At 41.8% G+C, this 27,217-nt stretch overlaps 1 protein-coding gene across 1 annotated transcript in view; it reads left to right on the plus strand.

Moving 5' to 3' along the window:
- Nucleotides 1-27,217, plus strand: part of l(3)72Dn (UTP4 small subunit processome component l(3)72Dn) — a 41,431-nt gene that overhangs the window by 4,037 nt on the left and 10,177 nt on the right. Inside the window, exons 2-12 of the mRNA XM_084606313.1 lie at nucleotides 4,389-4,443; nucleotides 4,510-4,629; nucleotides 7,839-7,907; nucleotides 8,320-8,401; nucleotides 10,948-11,116; nucleotides 12,477-12,552; nucleotides 14,725-14,772; nucleotides 21,481-21,637; nucleotides 22,909-22,970; nucleotides 23,651-23,911; nucleotides 25,566-25,750. Coding sequence (XP_084462439.1) covers nucleotides 4,389-4,443; nucleotides 4,510-4,629; nucleotides 7,839-7,907; nucleotides 8,320-8,401; nucleotides 10,948-11,116; nucleotides 12,477-12,552; nucleotides 14,725-14,772; nucleotides 21,481-21,637; nucleotides 22,909-22,970; nucleotides 23,651-23,911; nucleotides 25,566-25,750 — 1,284 coding nt within the window. The remainder of the gene's footprint in view (nucleotides 1-4,388; nucleotides 4,444-4,509; nucleotides 4,630-7,838; nucleotides 7,908-8,319; nucleotides 8,402-10,947; nucleotides 11,117-12,476; nucleotides 12,553-14,724; nucleotides 14,773-21,480; nucleotides 21,638-22,908; nucleotides 22,971-23,650; nucleotides 23,912-25,565; nucleotides 25,751-27,217) is intronic.

Here is a 27,217-nt window from a genome sequence, read left to right on the forward strand (position 1 = left end):
ATATATATAAAGCCTCCCTGTCATTCTTACTCACCTCGTGAGGTAGTGCTTTCGCACCAAAAAGCCTGGAAACTCTGTATTGCGTTTTTGTTTTACCTTTATATTACTGGCTAGTTTTTGGAAGTTTGTTTCTTGCATGGGGTAGAGTTGCATTGTCTAGGCATTTCGCTAGGTGCCTTACCCTAGAGTCACGCATAACTCATTGTTGGCCAATCATCGTCATTCATCCCATACCTCCAGGCATGGGGTCAGCTCGCAGTGCCATCACAGGAGTGGGCTGCACTTGGTCTGAAAATGGCCCGACTCACCGTTGTGGCATTGAACCGATGAGGCATCGAACCTGACGAGAGCTCAAAAGGCCTCGCTGAGAGCAACCCATTTTTGTATCAAAGTCATATTGAAGCAGAGTGTTCCACCCAAAACCGAACAAATCATAGACTGGCAATACCAAACCACAATAGCGGAAGTGCTGCTCTATTTGCTCCATTCTGTTCCAAACTGCTTTCCTTGCTGTATCCTTCTTCAAAAAGCAATATTGCACCAAAAGTGCTGTGAACGGGCTGCTGCAGTGTTTTAATATGAAATTTAGATCAACACTGGAACGATGGTGGTGGTGAAAAACATTTGATTAGAAAACGAGAGTGTGCAGGCCCAAAAAGAACCCTCTTTGAGTTGGGAGGGTGAGGGAAATCAGACAGACCCTTAGATCCCTTAGTATTGCCTTGGAAACCACCAAGTCACAAAAGCACATTCGTATGACTTGGTTAGACAGAGTTTTATATCTATGTCAGGTGACCTTGCAAATAATGACAGCTTACTAAAGAGTATGTGCAAGTTAAGGTATTAAGTGAGTTGCAAAGTGTATATATGCTAATGAGGATCCACCATGATATGCAGAATTTTCCTATAATGATGAAACAGAGGTATAGCATTATGGTGTTTTTTGTTTTCTTGCAAGCTGCTACGATACTACAAAAACCATCTCATTTGAATATGCGTCAAAGGTTTGTGTGCAAGTATGTGTGTGCAAGACATTTTTGCTGACTGCTTTCCCTGATTGCTCTAGGAGTCAACAATGAGGCTGCAGGACAGAGGCTTGTCTAATGCTAGCCATAGCCACCCTGTCACAGGGAATTAGCAAGGCATTAGCTCTATGTCATAGTGCTCTACAAGATTGGCCATTGTGATGACCATGCTCCGAATGCATGAGAGCAGGTGGTTGCTTTTAAGGTGCATAACGGTATCATAATATCCCGCAGCTACCTCAAAACTAAAAAGTGTCTCTACCGTTTCCGTCTTCTTTCTTTTTTGTGCTCAAGAAGCCGATCGAATGCACATCATTATCACACCAAGAAAATCTCTCTAGAAGTCTTGTTTTGATGCACGTGTAAAAGAAAAAACAACTTTGAATCATAAATCAGCTGAATGGAAGAAGCACATTTACTATATTCCACTTCTTCCAAGGCCCTATTCAAGGGAACGATCGTGAGGTCCTGCTGGTAGAGCACGGAATACAAAAATTTCACTTGCACTATTTTTTAAGGCTGCGTACATAGGTTAATTAAAAAAACAAGGGGGAACTGCAGAACCATCTCCGCCGTGTATGTTTGTACCATTCATGTACCGCGAAGTACCGTGATCGATTCACAGAGATTCATGTCAGTTTTGTAAGAATCCTTTGCACCTCTGGTTATTTCAGATTGATTAATTGATCATGCAGATCACGGGCTTCTAGGGAGTGATAATAAAATCAAAAAAATGACATCTGAAAACAATCTATTATCACTCTAACACCCTTCCAGTTTGTATGTGTTGGTGCATCATGATATCATTTGATGCCATAAAGCTTCGGTATTAGTGTTCACACTGTGAATATAGTACCTTGTTGAATTTTTCCTGGCTTAATCAAACTTTTTTCTGTTGTGTGTGTGTGTGCGTGTTCTTTTTTTACTTGTAAAGTTAGTTACTCATATGCGGTAGAATAAATCCTTGAGCCTGCTGTATACATTGTTTTTCTCGCTGGTAATTACTGGAGTGCTTTAGATCATTAGGCTAATGAATATATGTGTGCCTTACTCAACACATGTTCATGCAGGGATTAGGGCACAAGAACACTGATTACAGGTTACTGAGGATATAAGATAAATGTTCAGTGATGAACTAATATGAGCATAACCTGTTAAAAAAACCTTTAATTGGAACCACAAGCTGCAATGTTTGTGATGAAAGATGACGCTTGTCTGATGCAATACCAATGGGATAAAAGGGGGCAGGACCTCTGTCAAGTTTGTGAGCCTTTAGGCCTGTCTCTTTCTCTAATTCAGAGAAGTTAAAAGAATGATTGAGCGATTGATTAATCGATTGATTGATTGATTGATTGATTGATTGATTGATTGATTGATTCACATGCATATTGTTTTCCTACACGTGATTACCCAAGCACACTGGGTCAAGCCCGACCGCGGTGGCTGCTCTTCGATGGAGATGTAAAGCAAGGCATCTGTGTACTGCACAATGTCGGTGTGTGTTAGCTCTAGGTGGTCAAAACTTCCAGAGCTTTGACTACAGTGTTTATCTTAGCCTTTGTCGCTTCAGAATGCGGAACGCTATAAAGCACACCCTATAAACCAATTTTTTTAATAGAGTTTATTTTGTGCTTCTCGGCAGCAGGAGAGAACTGCATTGCACCAAGCTCTGTTAGAAAGTGTGCACGCAAACCTGTCATCGGGTCTCATATGGTCAGTTTGTGGCTACTCATGGGGAGAAGAAATGTTGAAACAGCATCAGATAGCGATACAAACGTCGCATGCTGCTCTCAGGTGTACGCAACGTCTGCAGCGAGACATAAAAAATGGCAATGATCAATTCAAACGCCTTTAAAAGGCAACTGCTGCAGTTTTTCATCATTGTGTGTTATTGATTTTATCACATTCCTTTTTTTTTTTTTTAATTTGCAGTAGTAATTTCCAATGCCTGAAATGAGTAGCCCCTTCATTAAAGGACAACTTCGATAGTTTTTTTCCATCATTTTGAATTATTTATTGCATCACATTCCTTCGTGTCCCCTGTCTGTTACACAACAAACCCTTTTTCAAAATTCTATGTAGTACTGTTTTTAAGAAGGAAAAACAGCAAGTCATGACTGAAACTGATTTCATGGCCGTTAATGGCATTTCAGTTGACGAATCAATAATGTCACATGAAGAAATGGAAAAACTCCCAAACGCATGTTGAATGGCGGAAATAGGGACTGGAAATCAGGGCGTAGTTCATAGAGTGCCCAAGATGGCCCAATATAGGCCTCAAAATCTTGTTCACGTGGGGAGCGGGTAGTAACATCCGTATAATGCTTGGTACATTGCAAATGCAGTATTGCTCGCAGTGGTCAACTGAACTGAGTCCACGAAAATGGCACATTTTAAAATCGAGTAGCGTATAAATAATTTATTGCATAGCTCCCAAACTTGGCAGGAGCGTCAGGACAGAGAGAAAAGGCAACAGTAAACGTTTTGCCAGAATATGCAAATGTTGAAAAACAACTTAGTGTTGCCCTTTAACTATTCTAGCAGTTTCATCACATGCAAAAAATAGCAGCAAAGTGATTGCACAGCTCATGCGCAGCCCATGTTTCAGCGCTGCTACTTCACCCCGGGCGGCTAACAAAGCATTCCTCCTGCATGTTGTGCCCTTTCTCAGGTGTCCATGCTGGTTATCGTTAAAGTGACTCCTTTTACATCTATCGTAGCATTAATCACTGCACTTAATACAAACTGTGACAGCCATGGCGCTCTCCGGAATGGAGAGGAGAGAGTGGCTTCATTTAGTTGATGAAATAATAGAAAACTGATCACGTTTGCAGTATTTTGGAGTATACATAGTTTGTACTGATGCTGTAGTGACTGCCGTCTTTATTTCAAAATTGCTGCAAAAACGTGGGTATTTTCATAAGCCGGTTATTGCCTACCGGTTCTGATGTACACTATGGAAGTTAGCCTGTGCTCCAAAGAGGGTGCCCTAACATGCGAACTTCAGATTGTTTCATGCTACTTCATGTTGCTAGCTTATCAGCATGTGACATTGGAAAGCGTATTAGCGGCAGATATTTATGGTTCTATGTTTGGGAGATGCGTTTTCTGCAATAGTCAACTAGTCACAGAGCTTTTGTGGTGTTCCAAAGTTGGCTGTAATGCTGGCAGGCAGAATTGGCTCAAGTGTGACCATACTTGGATCAGATCTGCTGCCAAGGGGTGGTGTTTTTTGCCATGCACTTACAATGGTGGTCCAGGGTAATATGTCCATATCCAGGCATGTTGCTATTAGCATGATCTGAGGCACTGTGTTTTCAGATGGCACCTTCCACTGTGCTGAAAACAGTTTGATATTTCCAGGTCGGACTTCTCCATTGAGATCTGGAACATGAAGTCCACGCCATTTGTGGAAGGGGTAAGAGGCTGTTCTCGCAAGGCTACGCCAGCGTCTCATTGGGTATTGTTGCTCTTGCTTGTCCAGGTCGTGCTTGGCAACCCCAGCAATTCGGTCGAAGCGGCTGTGTGGGTCAGAGGAAGGCTGTTCACTACAGGCCTGCATGGTCGTATTGTAGAATACAACCTTGCCACTCTTGACCAGAAGGTAGGCATATTGTTCACTATTTTAATGCATATGGCTTTCTTGGGCACTTCTGCCACTTTCTCTAGTAAACCAGTGGAATGTTTACTCGCTTATGCTCAGAGCTCCTGCTGCTAATGTGTAAGGCTTCTGAAGTTCTTTTGAACAGATTTGTGTATTTTAGCTAACTGGTAAAAAAAAATAGCGGAGGCTTAGCCTGGTTATGCCAATGGCAGTGTGCCAAGAGTCAAAGTCAAAGGCTAAATCTAAGGTCAGGTCATATTCCTTCATTGATCAGCCATGGGGTTAGCTGTACTGCGCTGGTTTTAATTACTTATGAAGGGCCTCTTGACTGTGACGTTACATAGCGGCTTGGCCAATCAGAGCAATGGCAAATGATGTTCAGAGGTGTTTGTTTCTCATCTCACCCTTCCATGTAGAAGGAGTTGCCCGAGATGGTAGCTAATTCAACTCGACCATGCCATCTGGTATCATGGCATCACGCAAACTGTTGGCCAATAAGTGCCGGTCTTGTCAACTGCCAGCTGCCGCCTGCCAGATGCATGCTCGTGGTTTTTTGAGGCTGCGAGCTTCAAACGGGGCTGTTAGGGTCCCAATGCAGGTTGCTATGGTTACGGTTAATGACATCATTTACATTAATGATGTCACAAAACAGCTTAGCCAATCAGAGTGATAGCACGCACAATTAAGATGCTCAGCTTGGGGGACTTGTAGCGGAGCACGAACTATTGGCCCAATATTGGAGTTTGTGGCAATCCACTGGCCTTACGTAGGGCCAGTGGATTGCCAACAAGCTTCAATATTGGCCCAATGGTTTGTGCTGCCTGGTATGCTTCTCGGCACACCAAAAAGTGCTGTCAGCTTGTTTGTGTAGCTTCAGGCATTTCACACCACTTTCAGTATGCTGCTGCGTTGCATTATGTCAAGCCCAGCCTTCGGCAAATCCTTGTCATGTATTTGGGACTGCTGCTGAAGAGCAACTAAACTTTGCAATCTGTGAAGTTATGTGTGCTTCGTCCTTACTTCTAGCAAATTAGGCACCCCTTAAGTTATAACTGGGAGTTAGACTTTTCAGTCTGTATTTTCCTAAACTCAGAAGTTTAGAGGCATTTGCAGTGTTTCTTTGAAAACTTCTAGCTTCATTTTCTTTGCATTTTTGTGCCCCATGAAAGCAAAAAAGTTTTTTTTTTTTTAATCAATATATGGGCAACCCTGTGCAGGTAGTCACATAAAGCCTATCTTAGCTTGTTTGTTAGTAAGAGCAGCTGATCCTCTATGAATAGTGCACAAATGCTCATGTATACAAATGGAACAGTAAGAGTAAGGGAGTGATTGGACCAACCTAGATTATACAAAAATCAAATAAAGGCTAAAAGAAGCTGCAGGCAGAGGAACGCACATACACTTGGCTCACTTAAGCCACTCTGTTAGATCAGTGGTTAGGGTGTTCGGCCACTGAGCTAAAAGACCTGGGTTTGATCCTGATGGCAGCAGAACACAAGGCTGCCATGTAATGCCAATGCACAATAAAAAGAAAGCCCTGGTGGAAGAAATTATTCGGAGCCCTCTACTACAGCATCTCTCATCACCTAAATCAATTTGGAACATTGAGCAGCTGGAACCAGACCTTTTATGTTGAAACAAGTTTATCTGGCTTTGGGGTGTAAATGCAATTGCTCCTTCAGCTGCAGAACAAACACTGAAAGGAGCAATTGCTTTGTAAAAAAAAAAGATCTCGAAGCTTTTTATGAGCCTCGGTCTCCAAGGTGGGCATCAACGCCTGAACCTTTCTACGTCGTCCATTCTTAAGGGCCATGTTGGAACATTGTATATATGAATGTCGCTGCAAGAATGGACCATGTTGTGGTGCTGGACCCTTCATTCTGTGCCTAATGACCACGGCGGTGTGTGACTAGTAATTGAAGAAAAATGAAGGCGGTCTTATTTAAACTGCATACTAATTATTTGATAAGTTAATAACATGTCCTACTTGCTTTCAATAACTTTCAACATAGGCTATTCAATTTGTTTGAGTAATCTTGTACAATTTTATTCAGTTTGGTTTTTGATATTTTTGAATTTTTGCACCCCTTCTTGCTTACCGTAGCTGAAACGGGTAACAAGGCTGAGTGCCTGGGATTTTTTAGTTTTCATGATGACAGCAGCGAAGAAAGTGCCACTGACCCTTTGCAAAATACAGAACGTGGCATTATTTGGAGATATTTGTGCGTGGCGCTGCCGTGATGGTTGCTGGCTACGCTTAGCTCGCAGGTGATCACTGTGTCCTTACAAGCCCCTTACAAGAAACCTTTGCAGCCAAGTAATGGCTCTAATAAAGCAATGACAGTCGTGATGTGAAATTTCTGTACACTGACGGATAAAGCTTTAGTGAGAGTGGACTGGAGTTATAAATAGGAATGTTTGAAGTGCAGATGGCTTTATTTGATGTGAAAAACTTCAAGTACCTTCATTTATTCTTTGCAGTTACATTCAGGTACAACTTGAAAACCAAGCGACAAACACTGCTTAAAGACTGGAAGCTAGAGGACCCCGTAGAAAACCCTCTAGCCAATGGCGTCGATTGACTTTCCTGTGCATCACAGTTAATCGCACTTTAGTACACAGCATCTGTTAGCCTCTTGCAATGCTACGCTTGGGTAATAATGGTGACATCATGGCAAACGGTTAATGCTGTTGGCTGAAAAATTCTCTTTGAGGGGTTGTCTGCCGCTTCTTTTTTCAGTTACTATTGAATTGTTTAACTCTGCTTTTTGGTCACCTCAGATGTTTTTGAATATGCAGGCTACTGCTGTGCTAACAGTGATGCCTAGGCGTTGGGCAGTCATTGTGTCGAAAAAATCGGGGGTTTGCAGACACTGTCAAGGCAAAGTGACGTTCGCTTATCAAAAATTTACATTTCTGATTGCTCTTCCCAGTTGCTAAGCCACACAGTCATTTGTGTATGCAGCTTTAATATGTCACATCAGCTGCTTTTGTCTGAGACATAAAGATTGGGAACTGAGCAATCATCTGATGGTCAGTAAGTTCCATTAGCAGCGGGAAGCTGCTGTGCTCTTCAGAAGCAGCTCATGCATTGAAATAGAAGGTTTTTTGTTTGAAGACTACTATTGTCATTTAGGATGTCAGTAGCTTTTTTTTTTTTTTACCACTCGAATTATTGGACATCATTACAGAATGACTCGTGTTCTCAGTACTCTGTTGCAGTGACATCGGGAGCTGCCTGGTGCCTAGCAGTGGACCACCAGAAGACAAAGCTTGCTGTGAGTGGATGTCCATTGTATGGTGGCCACCTGATTTTCATCCCAGGGTAGATATAGACATGTGCACACAGAGACTGACTTCTTATGGTACAGGAACTATATCTGTATTGCATCCTAATGTCTATGATTATTTTGCGACATAGTTGAGTGCTGGAATTGGATGTTAGTTCACTCACCTCGCCAGTGAGCTTAGCGGTTTAAGTTATGTGGTGTGAATTATTTTGCTTACAGATTTGTTATTTTATGTTGCTGTATTTTCATTCGTGATTGTAATGGCTGATGGCTTCAATTTTTTCCCTTTTTTTCGCCTAATCAGTAAGGTTTCATGCTTTCAGTAAGATGCTAAGCAAGTTGTATCAGTGCTTTGTTTGCTTGCATCAGTGGGGTGAACTACTTTTATTCTATGCTGCAGGCTGGAACAGAAGAGTGTGTTTGTATCTATGAAATAACAGAGGATAGCCTGGACTTCTGCAAAACACTCAACAAGCTGCAAAGTGAGTGTTCATGGCTATGCATATTTTAGATACACACAATTGGTGCTTGCAGGCATTTTCTCTGTGCATGTTCTGAGTTTTTATATTTTTTTTGACAGGTGAATTATTTTGTGTTTCTCCATTTCTTCTGAAGAATGAAAGCTGGGCTTTTGTCCTCGGCTTTTAATCTATAGTTTTCCTGCTGCATTCATTTATGTAGCTCAGCAAGTGTTCAAACTAGGGGCGTGTAAATATTGGAAATTTCTCATATGAATTGAGTATGTCTGTTGTTTAGTTTGTATTCATATTCGAAAAGGGGATGTTCAAAATTTCCAAATATTCGGAAGTTGCCGAATGCACTGAAAATTTTCTAATTCACTGCACTGCGCTGTTTAGCCACAATACTTGGCCTCGTGGATGGTATAGTGAAGCATCCTCATAATACGATATGGACATTTTGTGAAGATGCCTTCCCAACAGTGTGAGCAAAGCGGAACACTTGATAAAACCAGGAAAAAAAATGTTGTTCTCACTTTGGTTTCATCTTAAATGCAGACAGCCTTCGTGCAGGTGTCCATCAGGTGGAATTACTGTGTTGCGAACAAGGATGAAATTACTGTGTTGTTGTGGGGAATTAAGGCCAAATTTAGGCTAAAATGTATGGTAGTCACAAAGGTCATCTCAAAAATTCTAGGACACTTTGGCAACTAAGGTGAGGAAAGGCAAAAGCCTGAGTGCTGCATTCTGCTACGCGACTGTTACTCATTAGCGATGAATGCTGCTACGAGTAAAGCGAGCGACTACTCTCTCACATTCTGCAAGTGCATTTATTCTGTGAATTCTGCTTGGCAGCGATGAGATCACCCTCCTTGTATCTTCACAGTTCTACATTTACTGTTGTATGGTTGATTTTACCAGGTGCGTTACATTAATTAGTAATTAAGTATGAAATTGTCACTAATTACTCACTATGAATAAATTAGTCTGTAAGTAGTAATTAGTAATTAAGTAGTGGTTATTATTTAGTAATTAATAGTTCAATTATTAATCTGCTCTGTAATGAATTAAGTAGTGATTAATTAGTAATTAACTAATTAATAATTGATCATTGATTGACATGGCTATATAAGGTAAGCATACTGTGGTGGTGCTCTGTGATTGGTCGAGACCTCCATGACATTATCCCGTCTCGACCAATCAGAGCCGCCGCAAAAGCGTCACACCTTTGCTGACGACAGTGATGAGGCAATAAAGGCTTTCGCCTTAATAAAGATAGTGTGCTTCCGTGACAAAATTATCCTTGGGCCGCTCTTTCCTTTTTTTTTTCTGTGCTGCTGTGCTGGGTTATCCCGAAAACTCGTTTATTCAGATCTTTTTTTTTTTTCTTTTTTTTCTTTTCTTTTTTTTTTTTTCTTGCAGTCCAGATAACTTCAAATTAGTGGGGGTTTACTCTAGACTGTTGTAACTGTTGAGTGCATAAGTGTGTCATATTTATGACCAAAAGTAGCAGTTATGCCATCACGAAAAATAACCTTCATGGAGAAAAACGCTTGGAAAAAAAGTCGACTGAAGATAGTCTACAAATAATATACTAAAGAGAGAGAACACTGCCCTCTTAGCATTCAGTTTTTTTTTCAGCACAATATAAAGCTTCTTTTCGCAAGTGGTTGATTCCGTAGCGGTTTTGCCAGATATGCTGTAGAAACATTTTACCGAGAATTTTGCGATCAGTGCATGCGCCCGTATTCATGTAGTTCAATGCTGGAAACCATGAGTAGGGACCACAATGACAGTTGCACATTGGCAAAAGTAATGTACCGAAAACTAGTAGTATTTTACCCTCCAGACAGCAATTAGACATTTTTAGTACACAGTAGGTTCAAGTTTAGTTTCTACACCTATGAGTGTTACGGCACAGGAACTTAATAACATTTAGTGGGCCATGGTCGCCGCTTTATCCAAATTAATTCAAAGCACTGTGGGCCCCATCTAGTGGCAAACGCTACAAGCACATCATAAACGATACGAAAAGAGGCTCAGGGCACAAAAGAGAGTGTGCAAAATATAATAAAACAACATGATCACTCGTCAAAGAATAGAGAACAGTGTGCACTTATGAAAACCATTGAAATTTTGCCAAGATGTGGTCATGTGGATCAGTACAGTGATAGTTACAGTGCTTCGTTGCGAGAGACGACAGCAGTAATTTTCATGTGACTTTCAGTGCCGAATTAAAATGACAAACCCTCATTTCTTGGATAATGTAGCGCACGATCTATACAATACGAGGCAAGATCTTTTCATTTCCACCATAATCTCATTAGATATTTTGGTCAGTGTTCTGTTGCCCTAAAAGAAAATGGAGAGAGTTTTCATTTAGGATAAAATGTCACACTAAAGGGGCAGGCAGTCAGCAGCAACACCGTGCTGTATCACGCTCTGTAAAACATTAATGCGCAGTGTGAACAGAAACATGTCTCTGAACACGTTGCTTTTTGCCCACCTCTGTTTTTGTTGTTGCTGCAATGTTGCTTACTGGCATTCTAATTTGTCTCTCAACATTTCAGGTCGAATACTCTGCCTGGCTTGGAGCCAGGATGGGGACGTTATAGCTACTGGAACAACAGATGCCATTGTCACGTGGGACGTCAAGACAGGCCGTGCTCTGGATAGGATTTCAGTGGGAAGGCTAGAGAAGAACGTGGACACGTTTGTGTGGTGCATAGCACTTGCAAGGTCAGTGTCCTGTGAAGTTCTCTCTCGTGTTTGGGGTTTTTTTTTTGGCTGGTTTACCCTCTGAATATGAATTACCGACAGGCCCACCATTCGGCCTTGCTTCAGTTGTTTTTGAGCTTGTCTTATGGGGCCTAAGGAGCCTGTATAATCTTTCACCTGCAATGCAGTGGGAGCACTAATGAAGTTCTCTCCATAAGATGGTGTTTTTCTGAGACAAACACGCGGCAAGATATTCCTCTCTGTGGGCGGCTTGACCTTTGAAAACAGGATGCCTGGTGGCTACAAATGAGTAAATGTAGTGACACTTCTTCGAGATCAAGAGATAGCTTTCACGTGCAACCTTTGTTGAAAATTTACAGCCCATGGCACTTGTCTGTTGTGTGCCGTGAAGTTCTCGAGCCCAGATGGAAGTCTTAGTGGAGTGAAGTGAAGACAAGGTTTTTCCGTATTTTTCAGATCCCTAGAATGCTGACAATGAAAAATGTCGCACTGCATGGCTCAGAGACGTGCATTCCACACGGCTGTTCTTCACTGGTCATTTTTTTTTTTTTTTTATCGATTTTCTATTAAATTAAAGGAATGTGCAGGCATTTCTTTGTAGGAGGCTAAGCTTTTTGATACTGTGTCACCAGCTGGCTCAGCGTTCTACTCATATCAGAAGCAAACTCAGTGGGCTGCGCATTTAAAGGCTACACTGCTGACCAACAGTTATCTTGAGAAGATGAAGCAAATAGAGCCTTGGTGGTAGTTCAAAGTGGCTTTCTTGAGTTACGTTCTTAGCAGCTTCCACCTTGACAAAGCAGTAACAGGAGTGTCTTTGTCATAGTGAACTTCATAACTGGGCTCAAGAGATATCTTGCCTGCTAAGGAATGTTGTTGGCCCTCACCTGCATATTTTAGGAATTTCCTTATCTTTCTGCTGCAGTTATTTGGTGTGCATACAGGTAATGGTGGTAGGCATTATGGTTTGCTTCAGTTCCAGAGAAAATGTTTACTTCACTGAGGAATTTTGTGGGCGTGGTTGTAGACAATTGTTAAACACAGGCTTTCATTGCACTGTCTGCCTTTTCGTAATATTTTGGGCTTCCTATTGTTCGTTGTGGTATGGTGTGGTTGTTCAGCATGTTCATTAAACTCATGCTGAAAAAATTGACCTTGGGAAGGATGCAGCTGTACAGTCAACCTGCCATGCAGCATATTGTAGATTCGGCTAAAGTGCAGGACATAGAGGCGTATGATGCCTGGTGAATTTGAAGTTAGTACGGAGGAAACTCTTAACAGAACTTTGCCAGTGCATGGTGTATAGCAGCCAGTTTTGGCAAATTGATGACTTCACTTGTAGTTTGTTGTACACCTGCAGGGACTCCACAATAATCACCGGTGACTCGTGTGGGAGGACGTCATTCTGGGATGGAAAAACTGCCACATTGATATCAGTAAGTGACTTTTTCTATTAAAGAATGTGGTGATGAAATTGATTGTGTCTAATGTTAGTTGATGTTAGTTTATTCATTCTTGTTGTTATGGCTGGCTTTGCTTTAGTGCAAAGGGTGCAAGTTGTCATACTGAGTAGTAAGGGCTGAGAGCTGAAGAAAAAATTTTGACACACTAAGAATAAGGACCGTATGCGTGTATGAAGGCGAAAGAAAGCTTGCTCACGCAGTTGTGCCCAGTTCTCATCCTTCCTCTGCATGTCTCCACGTGACCAGTAGCTTGCCGGCCTCTGTGCCTTTCCATTCCTCCTTCTATAACAACATCCACTGTACTCCTCCTCCGAAAGTGCCCACTGTGCTAGTCAGGTGGTGTAGTAACGTGATTAGGGCATACGTTTGGAGGCACACGTCCTCGTCGCTTCGAATACCTATTGCGAACTAAACTAGCACAAGCTTGCCAGTTCTGCAGCGAAATGATGTGACAGCACCCAGAATGCTGCAGAGGCAGTCGAATCACAATTTTAATCCGAGAGGAGAAATCTGGTTGCGAGATGGAGGTTCGTTAATAGATGACTTACAAATAAATGGCATGCTGGAGGCCACAAATGGGTGGAAGGCCACAGAAGTATTGTTGTGCCCGCTGTTGTACCGCTTGCCACTTCAATGGCACAGTCGATATGGCAAGTGTGACGCGACCGAGCCACAACTGATGTGGAGTGAGCAGCGATGCATGACGGTGTAGTCAGTATTTAGTTACCTCATATTATGACACTTTGTTACGTTCGGCTTTTAGTGAAACCTTTTTGATGCCCATATTTTCGGTCCCAGGAATACTGTTCAATGTTGCAGTTAAGGCTTTCACCTTCAAATCAGTTGAAGCACTTACTATTAGCTTGTGATTAACAACTGCCTATATGTTCCTTAGGAGGGTCGTCTAGCCTACTTATATTTATGGGCACAGTATGTTATGAAAGTGGTCTAGAAGTTGGTTTCGGTTAGTACAGTCTTTAAGGTTGAAAATGTCAAAAGGAAATTGCTTTCACTTTTTACGACATGTTACAGTTGGGTTTAGTGTACTCATGCAAGTGTGTATGAGGGGTTTTAACGCAACATGCTTTAACGGTCCCATTCAGCAGAAGACCTACCATCAGCATCATAGTTAGCGTTGTGAGTGAAGATCATGATCATGCCGCTGGCAGGTGGGAGTTGGCAAATGACATTTGCCGGGCAGTGAATTGGTTGGTGGATTGTGTGATCACGAGAGCACATGACATGGCCCATTCGCGAGGAGCTTTATGGAGGGTGAGATTGGAAATGAAGCTTTCGGAATTATTGTTACCCAAATCAGACACGCTACTTGTAGGCCACACAGGCACACTCATATGGTGTAGTTAAAGCGGGGTTTTATATTAATGTAGGGGAGTCTTTCACATGATGTGGTAGCCTACAGCCATGCAAATGACATTGTGTGAGATAACAGGGACATAAATTGCATTATGAGTGTTGAATGCTGAGAAAGTAATGTTGAGTGAAGTGCCATCAACTTGTTTATTTTTCAGTCATGAATTAACCGTATTGTTAGCACTATTTTCTATGGTTATTACAATCAAATGAACTGCTGTGAAAGAGTGCATTTGCAAAAGCAAGCATTGAGGAACATGGTGGATAAAGTATTTAATTTAGTACGTTACGGCCCCATTTGAAGCACAGTGAATTAAATTCAACTGAGCACTTATGTAAAAGATTTTGGTAGAGATTTTCGCCTTGGCTATGGAGACAGCATCTCAAAAAATGAGGAAATGTATGTTTGGAAAGAAATATACAAGTGCCAGAACCACAGATCACTGTTTGACATCAGCTGATTGTGATGCTATTTAGGGATGGGCACAATATTGCATGTTTTAATGTTTAAATTTGGGCGTATAGTATTCAGCTATTTTTTCTTTCTAATTTCTGAATGAACAGCAAAAGTGCAAACTGTCTGGACATTTTGGCTAGGTCAGTAAGACATATGCTCTCTCTCCGATATCGCATAGCATGATGCTTAATTGTTGTTCAATGGCTTCTTTTGTTTATCTGCCATGTGCAGAAAGGTATCTTGGCCATCATACTTTGTGGACTGCTGTTTGCACTGAACAGCTGCCTCACTTCTGTTGTTTACTGTTGCTTTTTCAGAGTTTTAAAGTGCACAACGCTGATGTTCTGTCGCTTTGCCTTAGTGAGGTAAGTGCATATCTCTTTCTTTGGAGGATTCTGATCTTATTCAAATTTCGGGGTCAGTGTAGGTGCATAACGTGTAGGTGTAAGGTAACGCGAAGGAAGGTCGGACTTGGGAGATCAGGCTTTATTGCAGACCTGAAGCCTTGGTCGCACACTGCAGCCAAACACACTCCGCGATGACGATGGGTATCTACAAGAGGGAGCAGGATGAAAATGAAGCAGCATGTTCAGCCGTGTGGAAGATGAAACGCCACCCAGTGCTCACACTATGTTTGCTGCGGAGCTTGTGACTCAGCAGAACTTCATTATAGTAAACTCTCCTACTGTATAGACACGTGCATAATGAAGTAAACAATGCGGTGTCATTTCGCCTCTCGTAGGGAACAGTACAGGAGACTTCATCAAGGCGAATATTTGGACAAGGTTAACAATTAGAGGCCAATTTATTGGTTGCCTATAGGAGTTGGAGTAAAAAAAGAAAAACGGCCTAAAACTAACAGTCTCACATGTGCTTTAAATAAGATTTAACTTTTGCAGCCACCTTTAACTGTAATGGCCGCTCGCAGCAGCACTCATGAGACGTCCACACAGCTCTGCCGAGAAAAAAAAAGGCATATGAAATGCGTCTATGGCAGTAAAGCGTACCCGCACACAATGACTTCCATGATTCTTTGCACAAAAACACAAGGAAGCTGTATTGCAGGAGTGCACCTTCTTAAAGGAGAAGCTTTCTTTTCAGTGCGGAAAATGCAGGGCATCTGCACACCTGCCTGCATTACTCTGTGCAGCTGAGTTCCTTTCGTTAAATTTCTTTCTTCAAGATGGTTTATGTACATGCGTTGTGCATGAATGCCAGCATGCATTCGAAACTTCGAGCTGCAGAGCAATAAAAGGAGAAGAATTACGGTGTGACAGCCGTTGATTCTAGAATTTGATACCCGCTTTGGTCACGCCCTTGTTGCCTCAGCAGCTACATTCTCTCGCCGCAGCCTCTTATCTATGCAGCACGCTTGACCTTGAAGTGCCATTGCAGTTGCTCTCCCCAGACTCATGGGGATTCATCAGCTGATGTCACTTAACATATGTCGCTTTTCCTCCTCACCTGCTGACCTCTCCCACTAGTTGGAGTCGAAGCGGGCTGCACGTGCGCACCTTACTCGGAGGCGGCGTGATGAGTCATTTTAGAGGAACAATGTTCATCGAAAGATTTTCTAGCCTAATGGGGCTAGTAATGCTTCCACATTAAAACTGGTGTGATGCGGTAGCAGTAAAGCTAGTGAAGCTGCATCAAGATGGTTGCAGCAGGCCCGTACGATTTTGTGCAGTTCAGCTCCAGGACTTTTGAGATCAAGCATGCAATAATGCATTGATGGAAATGTTAAAAATAGCCATTTCTTCAATGTTCTCACTTCAGATTCGGGAAGGTAGCCCCCATTTTTCACCGAAAAATTTCATCATGATTTAGACCATTCTTGGCAATTTACGGGTGGCGGAGGTTCTATATAGTTATTTCCTTGAAATTTTAATGAATGAGCTTGTACTGTATTGGTCAACTGAAGTGCAAATGCTCCTTATGCTTTATATAAAACTATGTTTAAAAGAGAGTTACCTTCTCAAATGTTGCTGGAAGCTATTTGATACTTGTGTGTGGTTAAAGTGACTTCTGAAAAATGAGCTTGTTGATCATTTTGAAATCTTTCTTAAAGTTAATGCACAATGGCAGTCAGTCTTGCATTGTTGTGGCCACTGTGGTCATATATATATGTAGTCATGGTGCTAGTGCAAAGCTGTCCATATGCAATATTCATTATTCACACTGCTAGGAAGTCACCACAGTGACTTTTCCTTGGGGCACTGTTGCACTCTGCCACGCCGCTGCTAACACTAAGACGCAAAAGGCACAAAAAGGCAATAGCAACATTCGATCGCGCCGCTGCTGACCCGGCACTGTCAGCAATTGTGAGATGCGAACGATTTCCTTGGCTGTCAACTCTCAACGTTGACGTGGCATCCGTTAGCTCCTGCGAGGTAGTCCTGAACATTTGCTGTGCCGCACGACACACTTGTAGTGCAACGAAGCCTGCCTCCTGCTATTAAAATGAGGTAATGCTTGGCGTCGCGAAGTTCGTTATATCCGTTTTATGTCGAACTGGCGTTTGCTGTGGGAAGTTAAAAATACATGTGTTTGACAAAAATATTTCAGAAGAGTTCGATATCTGCAATAATTCATCATATGCGTGTTCATTATATCGAGGTTTGATTGTACTGCCATCTAGTATGGTCAACGACGTCAAAACATAACCTTAACATATTACTGGTTACGTAAAAAAGGATTTTAAAAAAAAGAAACTTGGCTTGTTGCTGGTTACATTGAGCACACACTGAGTTTTCTTTCAGTACCAAGTTGTTCCTGTCAATTGCCTGTATGATTATTGTTTACTGTACTGTTTTAAATTTTCTCAGTTTTCTTGCCAAACTAACATCTAAACAGGTAGCATTATGTGAGACACTGATAAGTTGGCTCTTCCACACACTCGGAACTATTAGTTATGGCAAGCAAACATTGCAGTTCTTAATACTGCATATACACCAGAAATGTGAAAATACAATCGAATCCGAATAATATCGAACCCGAAGGGGATTGCGAAACAGTTCGATATATCTGTAATTCGATGCACAGAAATCTGCTTGAGACGCCGCTTGCGATCATGAAGGATGATACCTTATTTGTTGCATAATCGACCCACTTGCATAATGAGCCCACCTTCCACTTTTGCCGCCTAAAATTTGAAGAAAGAAAGCGTTAGTCGGTAGCGCATCCCTCCGTCTCGACTGTCGCACCCCCGCTCATTTTGGCAGCACGCCAAGATGCTGTGCAGTGATAACGTCATGGCGTGTTAATCTTTTGGCTATACTTTTGATGTTAGTTCTTGCGGTGGCAGGGAGCGAACTTGGCAGGGTGCCTGTGATGGCTTGATTACACAAGCCTGGTTCGATTTATCATGCCCCACTAGGGGCGGGCGGAGTCCACTGCCACAAAATCATTGGAAAGCTTGATAGCTGCAAACACCATTTAAAGCTAACAGTGCTAAAAGCCGCTGTCATGATTGCAGCTGACCGCATGCTTTCGTCGATTCATAGATGCAAGGATGGACGACTCTCTAAAAAAAAAACCTGCCACTTCTTAACGTGTGCACCATGTCTTACGCTTGCCACATGTTCACCATGGCAACACAAGACTCGCATCGCACGTCACCCGCTGCGCACAGAGGGTTCACAACACATGCTGGAAAAAGCGTCGACGCTCTGTCTGCCACAGGCTGAGCTGGCTTAAGACCGGAAAAGAGAGAGGAAGGGGAGAGAGAGAAAGTTTGGCAGAAAAAGGGGCACACCCTTGCGCTTTGCTCTATTGCATTGTTTCCCCTCTCCTGAACATCACAGCTGCATTGGCTGCATCTGCTTCATACCGGCGATTGCCAAACTAGTTCCCTCTTGTTCCTTCACACACATGGCTTGCAAAAGTCACGTGCCCTTCTCGTGGCAAATGGCCGAGCGTGATGCGATTGCCTTGGGGGAAGGTGCACTTTCCAGTGCGTGGTACGGAGTTCGATATATCGAACGACTAGTGAAATTGGAGTTCGGTATACGACACAGCTTTCCTATACTTCTATATATGTAGGATTTTCAAGGGGATATTCCATGAGTTTGATATAACCAAAATTCGAATTATCCCGGTTCGACTGTAACATTCTCTTGTAAGGATTTGGAGTTCCACTCTGTTAACAGATATGAGTTGGTCTTCTTTTATACTATCCAACATTTTTTTTACTGTCCTTTATATTACCTCGACCGTTCACTTATGTATGTGTTGATCTTGTAAAGAAATTCCAACAGTGTAGTATTTAATTGGTGTATTTTCTATGCATACAGTTGTGTGTGTGATTGCATTGCATCTGCACTACTTTTGTTTGTATAGTCCAAGAGATTAAAGCTGCTTAACTATTCGTCTGGGGTCCATCCCTGCAGTATGTATCTGAAGGGTAAACGTTCAGACTACTGCTAAGTTTAGAAATTACAAACGAATTCTTCTGTAATTCATGGCCAGAAAGAAAACAAATTTATTGTGCGAATAACAAATTCGAATACAAATTGTGAAAAAATAATTGCGAACTGAATTTTAGTAAAAGTAGTTTGAAATTATGATTTTTAGAAAACACAGCTATGAAAGGAAGCACTCGATAGTGCAAAAGAAATTCTTTTCACTCATCGTCAGCATTCTGATTTGTTGTACCTGTAAGGTTCACCAGGCATTAATAAGAAAGCAGTAATCATGCTGTAATGCTTTGTGTACAACTGTTTGATAACAGTTTGATAACAATTCTTGTGAGTGAAAAACTTCTGATATCACAGTTTAACTTAATGCTTGCAATGAAAGGGAGTTTACTGAATGCTGTCATGTAAGCATACAAATGTGGATTCCTCCCTACTGGAGGAACAGTGTTAATTGTTGATGAACAGCGAGGCGTGGCATTGGCAAAACACAAGACAGACAGCTCGCAAAATTAGGGATGTGCAAATGTTTGAAATTTCGAATACAAAAATCGATTATGTTTGTTATTCAATTCATATTCATATCTGCCAGCCTTTGAACCTGCATATTAGCCGAATGTGGCTAGTGGGTGGAGGTCAAGTAAAATGAACACTTCCAATCTAATTCCAACACTTCCAATGCTAATTTCCAACTTTCTTTTATACAAGGCCTGTACTACCGACTTTTTCATTAAAACTAAAGGAAACCATTCTGCTTTGATGCCAGTGCTGGCATTGTGGGACCCTAGAGAAAACAGGACAAAAAAAAATTAAATAGCAAAATTTTATCGCAATGCCATCTGCCAGTTCTGCAGCTCTCTAGTAGGAGTGCAGTGGAAGGTTAAAGGAGGTTTTCTAAAACGATCTGAAATGCGGCAGACTGTCATTACTGAGTGTTTTTCAAACTGATTAATAAAAATAAACGTAATAAAATTGATTGATTGATTGAACATCCTTTATTGAATAGGAAGGCTCATGGCCATGGATGTGCAACTGCTACGGCCATACAGCGCTTCCTTAAACGCCAGCTCGCGACCAGAGCTGTTGTTATTCAATGGACCCCAGGTCACTCTGACTAATCAGGGGGCAATGCGGTGGCACACACCGCGGCTGCTTTGGCAGATGGGATGTCCACATTTACTTCCCCAGCCCCTTGCTTCATCCTTCCTCGGCCTTGGACGGACAACACACCCCTTCTCTTGCCCTTATGCACTATACACGGACCAGTCTTCATAGCCTCAGTCAGCATCGCACGCAGGTGGCCACGCCAGATCCACCTTTTACGCGAAAAAACCCACCTCACCCGAAGTCAAGAAGTCTTCTTGAATAAGCTCATCGCCCATGCGGCTTACACGCCACATATTATAGCCCACTGGCATCAGTATACGAAATGATTACGTGCCCCCACTGTACGACTCTGACGCGCGGCGGCATATCTCATCTACTGTGGGATTGCGCTGCTTTTTCTACTGGACGCTCCGAGATCAAACCCTACCACCTGAACTACGTTTCCTTCTAGAAACTGATGCTAACACACAAATAATATTTGCCAAGTATGGCTGCCTTAGTTGCCTGGTCAGAGCAATATAATTTGAGTGACGACCTGTGCAAACAATGAAGATTCTGCCTACTTCCCTTTACCTTTACCCCCTTCTACAAAATAAGAATTTGTTGCAAAAGATCCGTTTTTAATATGGCTGTGTTAAAGGCCTCGTTCTCCGTGAAAACCGGTGCCAGCATTGTGAGCGAGGGGTCAAGGGCATGCTTCTAGCAAATTGTAGTTGGTAGGTCACTTGGCCAGACACTGATTGATTGTATTGATTGGTTGTCGGACAGTATGATGTCATCAGACTGCATGACATGACTGAGTTGGCAAGAGCTGCTAACTCAGGCAGCTTCTGCGAGATGGGGCTCAAACCCTGTGGTGTGCTTCAATTGAGTCATATGTGGTACCCTTAGGCAAAACAGGCATGTTTGTACTGGTGTGTGAAGCAAGACCTTATATCTTTGCCCGGTGATCTTGAATATAATGTGGTAGCTTAAAGGTGGATGCTAATGAGCATTTTTGAGATAGTAGAGGCACAAAACAAAGGATTGGCGGTTAAGTATATAGTGAAATGTATGTACATGAATAATGCAAGAGGAGCTGCAGGCGAAAACCCTTAAAGGCAAAACTTGAGTGTGCCCAAAATTTTTGACAAGGTTTCGCGCAAACTTGTTATGTGCATTGAGACAATCAAGGGATTCTAGATCATCAAAACATATGCTTTACTGATAATATGAAGCTACTTACTAGAAATGCAATGCAAAGGTGTGCTCTGTCTGTTTATGACTGGGGCTGTCCTTTTTTAAGCAAATAAAAAAGATATCATGAAATTGCAAAAGGTTGTTTTATTTTTGTGCCTATCATTTTTCGCACAAAACCTACACCGGATACGATGAAATTGTTTTTCTAGATTATGTGCATTCATTGCAACAGGCTTTGACTGTATTTCACTAAAACTACCGGTGTTGCTGCTCGTGTGGCATTAGTTTTCTGTACAGTTTTCCTATATGCAGTACTCCTGCTTTTGATCAGAATCATCACTGTGTTTTTTTGTATTTTGTTTCATTTTTTTGCAGGATGAAAAACATGTTTTTGTGGCTGGTGTGGACCCGTTGCTGGTGAAATTTACTAGACTCAGTGACACAAAAAAGTGGGCGAAGTCAAGGCAACGAACATGCCATGCTCTCGATGTTCGAGCACTTGCCTTTGCCAAAGGAAAAGTTCTGTCTGGAGGTATGTTTGACTAGTTTTTGCCATAGATGCATGTCATGCAGGCACATTCGGTGCTAATTTTAAGCCTTGGAGCATTGAACTGTGTGCTTTTTGAATGCTGGCACCGACTTGCTTTCAATTCTAGTCAAGGGTCTTGCGCTGTGGATTCTGTGACCCATGTCAGTCACTGTTGAGCCCTTGCAACAACAGTGAGAGTTAATAATTTTGCCCAGTGAGTAAAATGCAAGGCCAAACAGAAAAGCTGGCTTTTTAAATGCTTTTTTGAATAGTTTTTGCCATAGATGCATGTCATGCAGGCACATTCGGTGCTAATTTTAAGCCTTGGAGCATTGAACTGTGTGCTTTTTGAATGCTGGCACCGACTTGCTTTCAATTCTAGTCAAGGGTCTTGCGCTGTGGATTCTGTGACCCATGTCAGTCACTGTTGAGCCCTTGCAACAACAGTGAGAGTTAATAATTTTGCCCAGTGAGTAAAATGCAAGGCCAAACAGAAAAGCTGGCTTTTTAAATGCTTTTTTGAATAAAAATCTATCTTAGCCCAAGTATTGAACATTACTCTGCTCAGTCTGCCAGAATCGTGCGAAATCTGGTTTTTTTTCAGAAGTGAAGGGCCCAAACTGTATTTGTGCATCAGGCAAAATAACTTGCAAGCGTGTTGTATTGCACTTTTCTAGGTGCTGCCTCATTATGTCAGTATGATATAACTTGCCAGGGGAATAAAATTTACCAAGTTACGCTGTTGCATCTCTCGGAGTGTCTTGCAAAGCACAGATCTTTTTGTTTTGCTAACTTCTCATCTGTGATGGAATAAGAAAAATGTATGGGTGTCTTTTCTTCCTTTCGAAGTTTGAGTACAAAGGAATATGCACAGCTGATTTTCCATTGAAAAAAAAGGTAGAAGTGTGTAAATAGCACAATAAAGTGAATCAGATATGAATAATGTAGCCTCTTAACTGATTTGAATACAAATATAAATACTTTTGTGATTCACTCAGGTTGTGATATTCATTCAAAAGTGAAAAAAGTAATACTTTTGCGAGACACTGAACTGACTAACTATGGTTCTGTAAGCCCTGGAACTAAAGCAGTAGCTATCAAAAGATGTTGCACTGATTTCCACTAAAGGGCATGCATATTAAACATGGCTGAATACTCTCTCATTGCCGACTGACTTATGAACGTTGCCACACAAGTAAACCACGGCATCATGTTGTGGGGAATTGCGAAAAGCCCTGTTAAAAAAAATCTTGGGTTTTTGTCTTTTTGGCCAGGTTTGGATTCTTTCCTTGCTGTGTCAACGGAGACTACACTTGTGAGCCATACCCCATTTCAGGTATTGCTAGCATCTATTCACATTGACGCAACCCTTGCACCACATGCGCCAAACCAAAAAAAGCTGTGCCTTCCTGGTGAAATTGGGAATATTACACCAAAGTGCTCCAAACTCGCTGCTGTTAAATTAGGTGGTGCTGTGTACTTGCAATTCGGGAAGATGGAGCCGTGGTCATCGCCATCATTTCAAATTGTTAACACCCATTTCAGCCTTATAATGAACATGACTTTTTCATGGCAATGCAGACTTGCATAGTGTAGTTTTTATGCCAAAAATGCAGACTACCGTTGATCGACGGACGTTTCGGTGCATGTTTCGAGCTGCTTCCCTTTTTTTTCTCGCTCAAAGACATGAGCAGCTTGCTCTGAACCTGTCTCTTCTGCCCCCAACCTTCTTTTCTACTCTCGCTATGACAAGGGCATTCGATGGTGCATTACTGCTGATACCATTTCAGTATGTCATTTGGGTGCACAGTCACACTTTCTTAATGCCGCAATATACCTTGAAAGAGCTGTAGTTGCCTTCCTAACTATACTCTCTCTTGCTTCTACAGCACTTGCTAAGGCCACCCAGACTGATGATTTATTATTATGCAGCCTTAATTTAGTTAGCATGATGACTGTAGTTACAAAGCTGAAACCCTTTGATTGGCTGATGATATGACACCGCTTCTCCCACAGTTGTCGCCAGTTCGACTGGCCGAGTCAGGTGGCCGTATCCTGCTCAACTATGGTGAGCGCCTTGAGCTGTGGCAGCTGGGCTCTACCGCTCACAAGGATGGGCCCCATGGCATCCCACTTCCTCTGGCTTCTCATCCTGTACAGCTTGCTTGCATCAAAGCACGGGCTGGGGCCAGCTTTCACACCGTGGCCTTGGCACAGGACTGTCACTGGTTGGCATGTTCGGACATGGACAGAACCACACTCTATCGCCTCGATGTGGTTAGTAGGCAGCTGAATGCACGCTGCACTTCTGGGGAAAGCAAAAAAATGAAGACAAGTAACAAGCGTTATAAACTATTGTATCATTTGTATAGCCAGTGTACGTACTATCATAAGGGCAAGGACTCATGCAGAGATGTATGTTGAACGCCGTGCTGTCCAACAAAGCAGTATGGGGTCACAGACGCTTGAAGTGGTTCAGATTGTTGCATCCTGTGGGGAGAGAGAGCAAATAAGTTGTGTGCAGTGCTTTTTGTTTCTTTTTTATGGCAATGATTTTGGCCACGAGACACTCTGCAGTTTTTAAGGTACCACGTTTGCCGACACAAACAGAACACTGACCAAAATATGTAATGTGATTATGGTGGAAATAAAAAGATCTTGCCGTGTATGGTATAAATCGAGCACTGTAATATCCAAGAAACAAGGGTTTGTAATTTTAATTGGACACTGAAATTCGTGAAAATGACTGATGTTGCCACAAGAGACGACATCATTGTGATTACATTTCGCGATTTACTTTTGTATACAAATTTTTGTGTAATAAACTAAACTTTCAAATACTGTAGTAACCCACGTAATCACATCTTGGCAAAATGTCGGTGACTTTCATAAGTGCACAGTGTCCTGTATTCTTTGAAGAGTGCTTGTGTTGTTTTATTATATTTTGCGTTCTCTCCACTGCGCCAGTCATCAAAAACCAGCCTCTTTTCGCATTGTCTATGTTCTTTTAGCATTTGTTACAAGATGGCGCCACAGTGTTCCGATTTTTTTTTTTATGAAGCGGTGACCATAGCCGACTAAAGCTTAGTTGATGATGCGTACGTTCCTGTGCCATAACACCCTTGAGTATAGAACTAAACTTAACACAACTGTGTACTAAATGTCTTATTACTGTCTGATGGTTGAAATTATATTAGTTTTCTGTACATCACTTTTGCCTATGCGCAGTCATCATCGCAGTCTCTACTCATGGTTTCCAGCATCGGACTACATAAAAACGGCACGGCCGCATACACTGATGGAAAAATTCTCTAAGATTTTTATACACTATTCTGGTAAAACAGCTACGGAATCGACCATTCGAAACGGGAAGCTTTACATTGCGCTGAAAAAAATTGGACGCTTAGAAGGCAGTGTTCTGTTCCTTTCAGGATTGCTTGAAAGCCTGTTGTGTTGTTGCATGTATTGCAAGGCTGATTGGGGAAAGCTAATTCTCCATGTCACCGTGTATACTTGTTGGGAACCATTGTTTTATTGCAATCGCTTTGGCATTATAGTATAGGTGCTAAAAAAAACGGCATTCTTAAGCTTGCATCATTTCAGCACTGTAGCTACATCGGCACGCTGTCATTTCATTTTATTGTAGTTGTTGCCTTTGAGCATAAATAAAGTGAAGCTCACATATAACGGCTGCAGTTAGGACGAATCCTTGGTTATTACAGACTCTTGTGAAGCTACTGTCAAAATATGCATTAGAGCTCTGGCGCAGCATTTCAGATAAAATGAAAAACCATGGCAGTACCACTTGGTTATAACAAATGAGGAGATTAACAATTAAAAAGGCAGCATTTAAATTACAGTTAACAGTTGGCCACATGTGCATGACAGGCTACAGGGTCACTTTGCGCATGTGATGTTGATCTGTCCACAGGAGGCGGATGGGATTACGCCTGTGTTCACAAAGGTGTCCCCATTTATGGAGCATCTGGGTCCTGCCAGACAGCTGCTCTTCAGCCCTGATGGAAATCGTCTGGTGGCAATAGGCCACCATGGGACCATCCATGTGTTCAGCATGCCACCGTCACATCTGCACACCATTTCACCTCCATCAGGCAAGTTCCTTTTCACTTCATTCGGCTTGTTTATTTATGCAAAGGCTTATTTATTATAGTAGGGGAGTGAAAGAATTAATTTTTGGTTGCAAAGCAAGTCCTAATAATAGAAATTGGCCGAAGGTGGAATCAGACTTTTTAAAATGGGCACAGCTTTGAAAAATGAACATCTTTTCACACAAAGCACAGCCATAAACAGAGGTTAGTAAATCCAAGACAAAATTGATTTTATTCTTCGTTGTCAACAGTCATCATACCCATGGGTGCAAATAGAGTAACTTTTTTACGTTTTGTAAAATATTTCGTAAACAAAAGTTGAGTGTGACATTTCGATTTAATGCTTTCTTGACAAAGCTGAACAAATGCTCTCATAAAGCATTAAAGGGGCTACATATCTCATGCCTATGTTCTGACATCGGAGGTTGCTATCCTAGGGGCACGGCACTTTGCATCACTTACAAACTGAACAAGGCAGCGCTTGTATATTAAACCTACCGACTTCTTTAGGCTTGGCTATTGCCAACTTGTTTAGGTTTGGCTGTTACCAAATTGTTTAGACGTGGCTCTTTGTTCCAGTCATTGTTACCACTTTGATGGCATGCTATTAAAAAGAGTGTGCAGTCGCATAAAAAACTGCACAGCAGCAGCATCCATGCTGCATAGATAGTGCTGCTTGCGGTGTGGGACTAGGGAGCCTACATGTTGTGCTGCGGCTCCCGGCTTAGGGTGGTGCCAATTTTTGAAGGGGCACTTGCCGCCACCTGCTAAAAACCAGTGTTGCCATTTGAGCTAACAGCGTAATTTTGGTTCCCAAATAAACCGATGGTGACGGGCGCTCTGCGTGCAGGAAAAAGTTGGCGCTTGTACATTGCGGCGGATCAACTTTTTCTTCGCTGCTCACTGCATGAAATTTTAGTTGCGCAAATATTAAGTGATAGGTTATACAGCTTGTTTGGTTGAAAAGCCGTTGACGAAGTAGCAGTAGTAGTAGTAGTAGCTTGCAGCGGGTTTCGGAAACAATCGAGGGCTGCGTAAAAATCATATCGTGGTAATTTGTGGTTCTAGTAGTGATTGATGATTGATTGGTGTGTGATAAGCGATGAACTAAGAAAGTGTAATTAATTGATGAATTTAAAAAATATTTAAAAATTAGAAAGGGGGTTCAAAGGTGTCAAAATACTCAGAATGTAAAGACAATGCTTGATGATGCCAGTTAAGAAAATGTAGAATGTGTAATTAATCAATTGAAATAATTGAAAGAAAATTAAAAAAGGAGTTCAAGGATACCAAAATGCTCAGAATGTAAAGGCAATGCTTGATGATTTTAATTAAAAAAATATTTAAAGTAACTAAATATGAAAAATTGAAAGAAGGAGTTCAAAGGTGTCAAAATGCTCAGAATGAAAATCCGATGCTTAATGATGCTGATTAATAAATTTAAAGTATGTAATGAATCAATCAATTGAAATAA

Source organism: Amblyomma maculatum, chromosome 6, assembly GCF_055883805.1.
Source record: "Amblyomma maculatum isolate TAMU_Amacu chromosome 6, ASM5588380v1, whole genome shotgun sequence".
Classification (NCBI taxonomy): domain Eukaryota; kingdom Metazoa; phylum Arthropoda; class Arachnida; order Ixodida; family Ixodidae; genus Amblyomma; species Amblyomma maculatum.